Source organism: Bombus flavifrons, chromosome 15 (genome assembly GCF_040668555.2).
Source record: "Bombus flavifrons isolate JBK064 chromosome 15, iyBomFlav1_principal, whole genome shotgun sequence".
NCBI lineage: Eukaryota > Metazoa > Arthropoda > Insecta > Hymenoptera > Apidae > Bombus > Bombus flavifrons.
Window position 1 is genome coordinate 639,688 of NC_138456.1, and position 12,836 is coordinate 652,523.

Sequence of the window (12,836 nt, forward strand, 5' to 3'; positions counted from 1 at the left end):
AACATGGAATATTAAAACTTTAAATAACTCTTGTTGTTAATCCTAGAAGGCCCTCAGTTTGTCTTACGATTTTAAGTTACGGAAAATTTTGAATTGCTTTCACGTTAGCTGTATTTGATATAATGTTGTCTTAAAGTCGGCAAAAACTTACATTTATTGAATTTTTATTTTACCTTATATCGGTATAATAGCTTTAATACTTCCTTGAGTATATCTAAATTTTCAGAAATACTACTTGTTGCGATAAAAATATCATCAAGGTACAACAGTACTGTATTTTCGACCATTCGCGGAGAGACGCAATCGCGAGGAGAGACGTCAACGGGAGTCGTAAATTCCCGTTACGATTATAATAATCGACACCACGAGTTGATCGATCCCCTGATTTCGGTTAAGATAATAGGGGTGATTCAGTTAGTATAACACTGTGATTCACAGAGTTATAAGGTTTTTATTTCCAACACTTAAGTTACACTGTTGAGTAGATATAATTCCTAGATGACACTATGTCGCACGAAGATAAGATAGATGCACAATAGAGCAAGGCTCTTATAGTTGAATTTATAATGTTAGTGGACGTAGCATTAGAGGATGCTTAGTAGACGTTAAATTTAGACGTTAGATTTCGACGTTGTAAGTTGACCCTTCTAGCGGTGTAGAAGAAGTAGTTGACTTTTCTAGCGGTGTAGAACAAGTAAAGTTGGGTGACGATGCTGTGTCGGAGGAAAACTAGCGATGGGTGTGTCTAGCGCACGGGACCATCGGATTTGTTCATGACATTTTGGTCAGGAAAGTGAGGGCAGTATACATTGCTTCTGATTGGATAAACGAAGGTTGGTGGATTAGGAAGGTCTTATCGGCCCTCAATAGAAAGTTGCTAGTAGGAAGCATCGTACGTGAGAAAAGCTAACTTTCCCTTGTCAAGCCGTAGTAGATAATAGTTGTTAAAAAGTGATAAAAAAAGGACATTTGTTCGGTCTGAAGGACTTTAGCTAGCAAATTACTGGGATTTATGACGGGTCCTTAAGACTATTGAGGGTACGCCGTAAAGATGAGCGGACATCTGGTGTCCGTCTGGCCCGCGGTGTATGGCCTGGTCTAGGCAGAGGGCCGCCCGACGTAACAAGTATTTTACCAAAATTAATCAAGGGCTTAAATATTAAACTGATAAATTTCTGAAATGCAACCAGTACATTAGCTGCACCAAAAGGCATTTTTAGATATTCAAATTGCCCGTCTGGTGTGACGAAAGAAGCTATTTCATGGAAGTTTGCGGAATCGACACATGATGAAAATCATCTTTCAAATCTAGATTAGTAAAAAAAAGAGTTATTAGCGATGTGACCTATCTAATCTTCTATCAAAGAAGTGGATATCTACCTTTTACAGTAATCTTGTTCAAGACTCTATAATTTGTAATCCACTTTTCCTGTCTCCCATTTTAAATTTATATATTCATATAACATTGTAACCAAGATTTCTTTTGCTTTATATTTCTATAGTTTCCATATTTAATATTTCATTAAATTTCATATGTTATATTTCATATCCACTGTTTGGTTAAGCTTTACCGTCAAACTCCGTTACTGTGTTGTAAATTCGTGCTCGAACAACATGATGTTCTGCAATTGTAAAGGTTTGAGTATCGATAGGCGAAACGACTACCGATTTTGTTTTATCTGAGTTCAGCTTCCTAGAATCTATAATAATCTATAAAGCTTCTCCCTCTCCCGTTTTTCCCTCTTTGGAAGTGTACGTCCACTAGTCATGTTTCTCTTCTTTTTCCCTACCAGTTTACATACCAAATTTCAAACTTATTTTATCTTATTACTTCCAGATCTTCACGTTATTTTCTCAAAAGCTTGGAACAATAACGACAATGTCTCTGTAGCGGCACACGTGCTAGAGGACAAATCAACCCACGTGTGGTCTTGCCTCGGAGTATCAATATCGTAAGACACACACATACTGTAATAATAACTAAACTCCGGGCAGAAATAATGTCGCCACTACGTGGGACCGTCTAACGAAGGTGATCGGAAATTTACCGCTACCCCCTCGACCAGTATAATATAAACGAAAGCGATCGTAAGGAGAGATTCATCAGTCTCAGTCACGTGCGATCTCATCAGCGAGTTACGCACATTCTTAGCGAATCAGTTAGTACCGTGCGTCTTAGCGAACATTCTTGTATCTATTTGCTATTTCAAAATACACTTTAAGATTTTAACAAAGAGTTATCTCGTCATTTAACATCACACGACCAACCATCTCTCCCATATCTCAAAGCAACGCATTCGTGCTTAATCACATAGACGTTCATCGAAGTTGCCGTCAATTATATGGCCCACTAATTCTTCTTCCTCTTGAATTCCAATCTGATTAGTTAAAACTAATTTGTCGCGATGATATTCGTTAAAGTTTTCACTCATTTCTCAAATCCTATCTTCGAGTTGCTTTCTTAACGTTAATTTATTAGGTTAATTGTCAACATCCTTTTTCGAATGTAACCAACTAAACGCTTTACCCTTGATTTTCGAAATCTTAAGAATTTCCGTGGATTCTCCATTTAAATCATAAATTATCATTGTGAAGAAAGACTTTAGTTGGGGGTCGCCATTTATTACAAAATTATTATCACAACAGATTTATACAAAATAATATAATTTTCCGGATTTCCTATTTATATTCTTAAACCGGACATTTTTTTAGAGTAGCGGCCGAGTAGTGTCAGATTCCTACTAAGTGAAACTCTGCGGTGGCCGTCCTGAATGTTTCCAGAAGGGTTCCAAAGCCTCTTCCCTGCTAATTTCGACGTGCAGAGCAACCACCACACTTCACGTCACTTCCTGCCTGAACTATCGTGTAAGTTCGAGGCAATCCGGCCGTGATGGCCTGAGGCAGCACGTGAGGTAGTAGGATCCAGCCAGCTACATCTCCTTACCACTTGTCCCTAACCGGAAGTCAGTGAATACGCAAATCTACACCGTACGCCAATCGTGAACTCACCCACGTACAACCCGCTCTCGTCCCCCCAGGATCACTTCCATAATTACCGAGGGGAGCACATATTCGTCAATGAGAGTCGTATCATCATTCGAACGATGAATCGTAAGAGGTAGCGCAGCACTTTCCACGTCAAACAAAATTCCGACATGTACTGCACCGAGTTCCTGAACTCCCCAAACCAGACTCAATTTTGATTAGCTTAAAATTAGATTGGGGTTAAATCACGTTAGACTTTCCTTACAGACAGGGTACAGGGCATGTGAAGCGTCTTCGCTTGTGCTTATCGATGGCTATCGTACCAAAATACAAAATAATTGTTGAGAAAAGTTAAGTTGGCATGATCGCTAGTTACTACGAGCTAAGTTGGAACGACTTCTAACGACGCTCTTTTGTCTTAGAAGTCGACCACGTGTTAATAGACTAAGTTAATCTAAGTTAATCTAAACTAAGTTATCCTGTGTGTTAAGACGTGTTGTGCGAGGCGAAGAAATATAGAGAGAAAAATCGAATCTGTGTGAATCGATTAATTATCAACCCCAAACCTACATCAATTAACAATAATTTTTAGAAAGTTTTAGTTAAGAGTCGCCGTTTATTAAAATGTTATTATCAAAACAGGTTTATAATACAACTTTTACAACACTACTCAGAGTGATAACCTTGACAACATATTAAAAAGTTGTCGAAATCAAAAGTGACCCGCATCTTGTGAATATTTCACAAAATTCTTCTATTTGCATGATACTGTGCTACTGTGTTTTATTAGTTACTATTATTAGTATTTAGTATACATTGCGTTGCTACTATACTATCTCTTTATAACAGTTATTAATTCTTAAATTTTGCATCAAAGTGAAAATTACAATTAATTATAATTGCTTCACTCATAAGCGAAAAAAGTAGACTTATAAGAGTTTAACTATGTATATTCTTATTCCTGTTTTGGAAAAATTTAATACAAAATGTAATGGAAATTTGATGTTTTAAAAAGGTTTATTTATTCATATATTTTGTGGAAAATAAAAAGATTGAGGACATATTTGTGAAGAACTGTTTCTTTTTATTGTTTTATCATATGTTATCATTGTTTCACATTTTCTGTCACTTTTTATATTATAGGGAATAAATTATATTAAAACATTTAAGGCAACGTATAATAAATGTCTGATGATCCATACTACTTTTTATATTAATGTTTCAGATTATTGGGATTGTCCTCTGGAGAAGAAAATCTCTATAACAATAAGTAACGAATTACGATGTATTGGTAATGCTTGAGACGTCGATAACAGAGTATCCCATTTGATTTCATGTTCTAACATGTAACATCTAGTATGTCGAGGTAATAAAAAAAACTCTACAGTAAAAAATATAAAAGAACATAATTCTCTCCTTTGAAAATTAGTCTATGTTGAAATAAAAAAAGATTAAATTATAGTTGTTCAGTTATATGTTATCTAATATTATCTTGTAAAATTCGTTACTGAAACAGAAACTTAAAATGCAAAAAAGTAACTTTGAATAAAAATTTCTGCAATTTGTTTTCTTCTCTTTAACGTTTTAAGAAGCTTTATTAATATATACGCGCAATCTTTTATCTAATATGGCAGCTGTATCGTGTATTGTTGTGTATAATATCGTACAATTACCTGCCAATTATAACATTCTCCGATGAAAAATAAAGATTAATTGATCTTAATGAAATCAATTGGTGTTGGTTGATTTATTTTGAAAATCACTTACTCCGCCAATCCGTATTGAAGTGCCGATGAATTTGACGTGACAACAGCAACTAGATGGAAACCGAAAATGCTGATAGGAGACCGAACCATCGTCCTCTAGGCCTAGGAGTTGATTATAAACGAACTTTTGTTTACATGTGGTTTCGTAACCCATTGGTATGCCATACTTTATGCTGCAGCGTTGGCCTTCGTTACTATAAAAAAGAAATGGTTTAAAGATCATTTTTGAAGTGCAAGCGTTTTCCCTAATTATCAATTTGTTTTATAATGAAAGCTCCAGCCAGTAACTAAAGTCTACTGAAACCTATATCAATTGTACGAATTTAGTTAACATATTTCCAAAAAATGATATAATTATACATTTAGTTTACAAAAATCATAGAACGAAATTATATCAGAAATTGCAAAGCTTTGAACTTTATTAATGTTAAGAAGAATGCAAATGTTCACGGTGGACATATAAGATATTATTATAATATTAAATCTATTTTACTTATAATTTTATGCAAACATAACAAGTGTACGCACTCTTTCCAGACATTGTATTTTTTATTCTTTTTACTTTCTCTTAATCTTAGGTTAAATTGTTATACGATTTTAGTGCTGAAAGTATTAACATTCATGACTGACTGCATGTTTTGCATGAGAAGCTTTAACACATTAATAGAAATTGCATTGTTGTTTCGATAAAAATAACTTGACTTGGTTCAAGATACTTTTATCCTTCGCGTACTCCCTGGAAAAGTATAGTTACATGGATGAAACTATAGCTATAGTATAATAGTGAGAATAAAATAAAACATGTATAGACATTATCTTTTCTACGTTTAATCTTATAAAATTATTGAAATTGTAATAAGCAATCAATCAAATTCTGACATAATCTTAAAGTCTTTATCCCCGGGGATACGCATACCTCAGATTGAGGACCATTGACCTAGGGTATTCAATAATGAAATTGACAAAAATAAGATTTTCAGTAATTATGTATTCCCATTATTGTTGTCTATGCCGTTCAATCTGTTATAATATTCTACTTCCTATATACGTAGTAGCAATACATATTATTATATAAAGCTGTTAGCATTTTGTGGCGTGAAAGAAATAGAGTGAAAAGGGGTTAGTGAAACATTTCTTTCATCTAGACAACAAAATATATACCTACATGCATTTTTCTATACGTACTCCCTGTTTCAATTCTTCGTTGTTAAGGATATACTTCCACTCGTTGTTCATATTTTCCGCCGTTTTCGGAAGGACGACATGCTCCTGAAATTATTTTGAAATTATTGTGTTATAAAAGATACAGGTAGAAATCGAATACTAAATTATATTATACTTACAGATGATGCACAGAACGATTCTGTCTCAATAGAGTCTTCTCCTAGCCTGGGTTTGAGCATATCTATCTGAAAGTAAAACCAAATTTGGAAAATAAAATAGAATATGTCCATTATTTTCGGATATTATGTAGATTTATAAAAATAAAAGAATAAAATAATTTATAGGATTTAAGAAAAAGATAAGATAAAAGTGTTAGAAAAAGACAAATTAGTATCGGAAAAAATTGAAGAACATGATAAATCATATTTATTATATTTTACAGCAAAGCAGCTTTAAAATTCAATTAATTATCAGTCAATCTTCTATTATTAAAATTCTCTCTATATTTTTTGTGGGTTTACATATTTCTTTTTTTTTAAATCCATTTTAAAGTTTGCAAAATATTAGAAATTTTTAAATTCTACTCATAATATTGAAACATTATTTGTTTTAATAAAATAGTTATATTTTTGGTTTCTATACAGCTTCGTCAACCTAACAGCTATTTAAAAAAAACTAACATCTTTGAAATTAACATATCATTTTCATTTCCAATTATATCATATTAACATTCTTCTGTTTTATTGTAAGATGACATTAAAATCAGAAAATCGACAAATAGGTACTTATCATGTCTTTTTCCTATAATCTTCGATTAGAAAATGAAAATACTTTTACAAAAATGGATACCAACCATGTCAACAGAAGTATAATTTACAAGATGTGGATTTTTGGCAATGATATCTTTCACCAAATTCGTAGGATAATTCGGAACATCTTCACAGTAGCTTTGCCCTTTGCAAGAAGGTATTACTGATCCCACCCTCGGTTGTATCGGTGCGGTATGATCATCAAGAAATGCGATGTTACCATTTTCTAATATTGTTGAACACATGTAAGAAAAAAGAAGGGAAGACGTTAAATAAAGTGTTGATGTTCTTCCCTAACTAAAAATAAAAAAGGAAAAAAATCTTTAATTTTGTTAAGAAACAAACTAGCTGTGTTCATGTTCGTCAAAGATCTGGTTTCTCCCATTGCATTGTTTTTATTTAGAGGCCACTTCCAATTTCCTGATGGAGAAGCGCGGGGTTCCTCATACGGTCGACGAGAATCGCTGTGGGCACTGTTGAAGACCTTTCAAAAAATAAGATACATTAAGTTTATAATGTTTCTAACTCTACGAATTCCCAGAAAACCTGATTTCCTTTTTTGAGAAACACTTTTTTCCTACAATATACTTATGTTTATATTTATATGCATAGTTTAAAATATTTTCAGCGACAAAAGAAAATTTAAAAAAGAATAGTTTATTGTTTCTCAATTATTAATATTAAAATATTCCTTAGAAATTTTCATTCATATTGATTAATCATTAAAACTTAAAAATTGAATGATTCAAATTGTACTTTGAAATTTATTGAAACTTCTACGTGCTAAAACTGCAGAGACGGTCGCTAGTTCAAGTCGTAAAAGCAGTTTGCCGAATCAACATATTGTTTCAATCAACAGCTTTGTAATCTAACTATCCAATTCAGTCGGCTTATCGCGATTATTTGGTTCGAATGTCAAAAAATTTTTAATAGTTAACTCAAAGAAAAGTTTGGAACAGAAATATATTCATGCTACTGCTAGCATGATTTTTTCGTATTTTCTTCAAACTTAAAAAATTTGGTCAATAACAGAGAGACATTATTCCACTACTAATAGACACTAGTTCAGAATGATTCAATGAATGCAACAACAAAAAATTGGAAGCTATCACGAAAAGCTATTACTACGATCAAATCTAAACTATCAGAGCGAGAGATTCGTAAATTTCAGAATGCAATTCTTTTAGCCTTTGAAAAACATTATTTTTTATTAATGATTCATTGTAGAAACACGTTTTTTCGAATGGTCGAGGACATTAAAATTTGTAAGTTCTTTTATCTAAAACAAATATCATTCAATTAAACCTTCCAGAACCAACATAAAATTATTTTTTAAATTAATTATTAATAAGAAAAACATCTTTTTGAGCGATTTTGTAAAAAAAATTTGTCTTAAGAAGTATAACGAAGGTATGAAAGCACATGTATATGTTAACCAATAACTTTGTATAAAGTTATTGTAAGTAGTTGGTAACCTAACCCCAATTTATTAAGGTTTTTTTTCATGTTACTTACCAACAACAAAACAATTGCAACATTAAATACAAAGACTATGGTCTGATGTTCCTTCATTTTACACTGTCAAATAGCTTTTCTCTTTTTCCTAAATGATTTCTTTTTCCTTTTTTTTCTTAAAATACAATACTTTAATTTTAACGAGAGTTTGATTTCGCTCGACCAACTTTGTCTATTATTCGATATACGTATATATGTTTGCGTGTCCAATGATGATACACACTGCACTTGATACCCGCCGAATCAACGGCTGGAAGTTCGGATGATAACTGCCAACGACACTAAAATGAACTTGTGCTCGCCGTAACAAGTTATTTCTGTTCGGTCTAATCACTCAACCAGACTCTAGTGTAAGCAATATCTGATAATCGAGTGTTGAGCAACGAAACCAGTATCACGTCCAGCTTTTTAATTACTGTTGGCTATCAAAGTTTATAGTGTAGTCTGTACTAAAAGCATCAGATCCAATCATAGAGCTTATACTAATGGAGGGGCTTGCTTATATGGCAAGCATAGACAAATCAGTACCAGGAGAATCAACAGGGAGGTAGATGTATGTTGTAACTGCGCCCTTCTCTCTCCCACTCCGAGTTTTTCTCTTGTGAAGATAAGACGCACAATAATATCTTCTATATATTATAGTATTATATTAATAATATATAATAATACCTCCTATATACCAAATAACAAAGCGTATCAAATACGGAAACCTCCGATAATTGACAAAAAAGAATCTCTGGATAATTGCATCGTCGTTATCCCCACCACTGGGAGGAGATTCCTCTCGACGCATCATGGAGTTCGACTGGCCATCACAGTCGATTACTGCAATATGATCCAACGCCAGATATCGCTAAGACAATGTATGTAAATACCAATTCAAAAGTGAAACATTTTTATTTTTGACGTTTTTTAAATTAAACTTCTATTAACATATTTGTGAGATATTTCTGGTTAATATAAAACCAAACACGATATAGTTTGAATTATATTTATTTATTCATATTTATTATCACTTATTTAATTATCTTTTATTAAGTAAGCAAACATGATTCAAATTATATTGTGCTTGGTGTAACAAACATATTGGTAAAAGTTGCATGGATCATAGACAAATTAAAAATAAAAAATTGTGAATTTTGAATTAATAATCTCACTTTATCGCCTTCAACGGCTTTAGAGCCTTTAGCGTTTAGAGCCTGAACGCGTCGACTCTCAGTACCTTTTTCCTCTTTGATTTATTCTTTCTACGTTCGGCATATCTAAGATGTCAGTTTCGAGGAATAGAATCATTTCTACCTGTTTATTTCGGCATTAAATGTACATATACTAGAATATTTCTCAATATGTTTGACCAGACATTGTCATAGGAAACATTTGCAAATTACAAAGAAAACTTGAACTGCTAAGTATTATATTGACATAAAATATTTGTATATTGGGGAGATTATAACAATAAGTAACACTAAAAAAACAAGTAAAGGAAAAAATGAGAAAACTAATATTGTTTCATAATAAATAAATGTAAAATAAATTATTTTTAAATTTAATAAAATGTAGGTACTGTATTTAATTCAATCTTCTCAACAGTTTTAATATTTCTTAAATATTCATTGTGTTATTTCTTAAGATCGTAGATGTTTTTACCATATCAATAACAATATCGTGCCAGTAATAATCATTCTTGATTTTATTTATTGATTTTAGTATTATTATCATGTATTTTTTTTTAGTTACGCAAAAAGATTTAAACAAATGATCAAAAAAAACCTTTAATAACTTTCAGTAATTTAAGAAATAAAATACAATTTATCTGGTCGCATAGTTATGGATATATGGCCATATAGCCACAGTTCTGACAGAAAAATATCTTTCTCTCTCTATCTTTGTCGATTCCCCCGGTACATTCCTGGGCCTCCATAAGCTCTATTGCTCTGATGCACTACCGGTTCTCGATCAGTGACTATATCGAGTGTTACTCCCTTCTACCCTCAAATTGGGGGTGCCTGGATTGGATTCCGCGAAACCCTAGTCACCGAAATAGCATAAATATGGCCGATCATTCTAAGCCCATATTCATTCCTTATAAAGTACCTACTCGTCAACCCCGTTATTTTGACCGTACAAGTATCAAATCAAACCGTGCAATTTCCCAACATCTTATTCCACTTAAATAGTCCGTTCGCGTTTTAAGAGACGTAACAAAATGAGTGGAAAGATTTTCTGGAAAGAATATACATTTGTTTTTAAAAGAGCGCCAATCATATTGTATTAATTAATTATAAAAATATTAAATATTAATAAATAAATTTAAAATAATATGAAAAGAACATACTCGATGTTGCAACTATACGTCGCTATATGTCGCGCAAAACAATGACCAATTCTGAGTTTTTCGAGACTTGTGTGGATTCACGTGTCATTAACATCCGCTTCTTTGTCTTGATCTCTGATGTTAGAATCCGTTTCCAGAGACAACTGTTCACCGTAACCAACTATTCATTTTTTTATCTACGTTACATAAGATACCAAAATAAGCCGTGAATCATTTCTGAAATCAGCAACAATGAAAATTGTCGCAGACAGTTTTCTATTAAGGAAGTTGTTAAAAAGTTTACGTTATCATTTGCAAAAATTATAAAGTTATTTAGCAAGCTTGAGGAGTTCATCATAACTCTTCTCTATGTTTGTGATTTACAAAAGAACACTCCAGCATTTTTGACTTTATACCATTTAATACATTCCGATATATTTTAACCAATTATCATTTTTATCATTGTGATGCTCACTTTATATAACATGATCAATTTTTCATGTTACATAACACATACACGATGCTGACACGATGATACATGGATGATACATAAGTACATGATGTGAAGCTTATTGTAACTGTATCTGTAATTATATTGAGGAAAAATTATATTAAATATAATCATGAAACAATTATCCGCAATCTAGGTATTATGTGTAAAGTGAAAAAATTTGACAAGGTTAGTTTTCCTTACAAATCTTATGCACTGTTCTTGCACAAGTTTCACGTATCTTAATTTTTTGTGACCTAGAATTAACCTTGATCGACTATGATTGACTATAATAGTTGAATTCATCTTGACGTGAACTATATTTACGTGAATTAGAAAATATTTAAAATTAAAATATATAATTCCATTTAAAGGAAGGTGATGACCTTTATATGTTCTTGATCCCTTCATGTAAAAGGTCCAATTACATGAAAAGTTGTGGCCCTTAGAATACTTAGATTTTCATAAGAACATTTTCTTATATCACCAATATTTTCGACAATATCCCACTGTCATGTTTTACGTGCCTCACCCTGCATAACATTTTGTTCAATTATAATATCCAGTATAGCGAATCCTCAGCGATATACCTTTGCCACCCGAGGTTTACCCTTGTTAGTTAACGTTGCGAGACCTACTACTAACATTTTCTGTAGCTCCTGACGTTAACCATATGTCGAAACATTCTCACGTCTATTTACTTCGGCAAGCAGCGTAATTAACAACACTAGATTTGCCTCTGTAGCCTCGTAGCCACTCTCCTCAGATTGACTCGTAACGATATAATAGGATATATGATGATGTGATTACGTTGTTTAAGTTTGAAACAAATATGAAAATGTATATGGAAGTTCTATAAGTATCTATTGCTAGCGTACACTTCACAAAAATCACAAAATTGCTTAAACAGTCAATTATCTACTATATTAATAAATCATACATATACATTATATACATACATTACATTTATATACATTTATATACATTTTCAGATCAGCTTCAAATTATATTAATATAAAGAGTATAGCGGTGTCTCATTATAGTGTTAACGAAATTTCAGAATGTTTCATATAATACACCTAATAATATAGTCACAAATATTTTCTATGTGTAAGTATTTCTAAATTTTGGTAAGTAGTTTCTAAATTCAGGTATTTTCACGAGTCACTAAATGTATCTTATCGAGAATGCAATATGATAAAAAAATGATAATTGTTCATTTTTTTCATACCAAGTTTTTCTCGTAAAATTTATGTATTTTTATCGCTTGCTTTGTGTTAGAGTTTATCTGTTTCTGGTATATTGATCATTTATATTTGGAATATACTCTTTCAAGGATGAATCAGAGCTGTATTCTTTATTATTACCTCCCTACTTTCGACACTATCTTTCTTTAACGTAGTACCATGATATTGCCTCGAGTGGACAGTTTCCGACACTCTGCTCGCCTTCTACCAATTCCGAAGGGTCGCGTTCTGGATAGATCTATTCTGATCATTTCGTCGTCTACTCCAAATCAGATATCTGTCTCGATGCTTTTTGAACTGAAAATCAGAGTGAATAATTTCTAAAGAAAGCAATTGTGCACGAATTTCTTTTAATGGTATCATAAATAATTAAACTTTTTTCTTTGTTTTCTTGACGTAAAGTATGTCACGTAAGCTTGAGGATTGGATAATGAAATAAAATAGCTGAGTCGTAACACAACTATTAATTTTGTTTTAGTTAAACTTTATTACGAATTCAGCAATCACAACGGAATACACACTGAATTAACATAAATCACAATTCGC

General features: G+C 32.3%; 1 protein-coding gene across 1 annotated transcript; it reads right to left on the bottom strand.

Moving 5' to 3' along the window:
- Positions 1 to 4,048: 4,048 nt before the first annotated feature.
- Positions 4,049 to 8,706, bottom strand: LOC138187568 (protein spaetzle-like). Its single transcript, XM_069128489.1, has 8 exons — positions 8,463 to 8,706; positions 8,240 to 8,354; positions 7,070 to 7,208; positions 6,769 to 6,950; positions 6,095 to 6,160; positions 5,917 to 6,020; positions 4,753 to 4,945; positions 4,049 to 4,243 (listed from the first exon to the last, which is right to left on the bottom strand). The coding sequence occupies exons 2-8, from the start codon at positions 8,294 to 8,296 to the stop codon at positions 4,199 to 4,201; spliced, it is 786 nt and encodes a 261-aa protein (XP_068984590.1). The 5' UTR covers positions 8,297 to 8,354; positions 8,463 to 8,706; the 3' UTR covers positions 4,049 to 4,198.
- Between the last annotated feature and the right edge of the window lie 4,130 nt (positions 8,707 to 12,836).

Coding starts and splice junctions, on each gene's coding strand:
- LOC138187568 (XM_069128489.1), bottom strand. CDS start 8,296: ATGAAGGAACATCAGACCATAGTCTTTGTATTTAATGTTGCAATTGTT. Junction 7,209..8,239: donor TTGCAATTGTTTTGTTGTTG/GTAAGTAACATG, acceptor ATTTTTTGAAAG/GTCTTCAACAGTGCCCACAG. Junction 4,244..4,752: donor CTTCAATACGGATTGGCGGA/GTAAGTGATTTT, acceptor TTATTGTTATAG/AGATTTTCTTCTCCAGAGGA.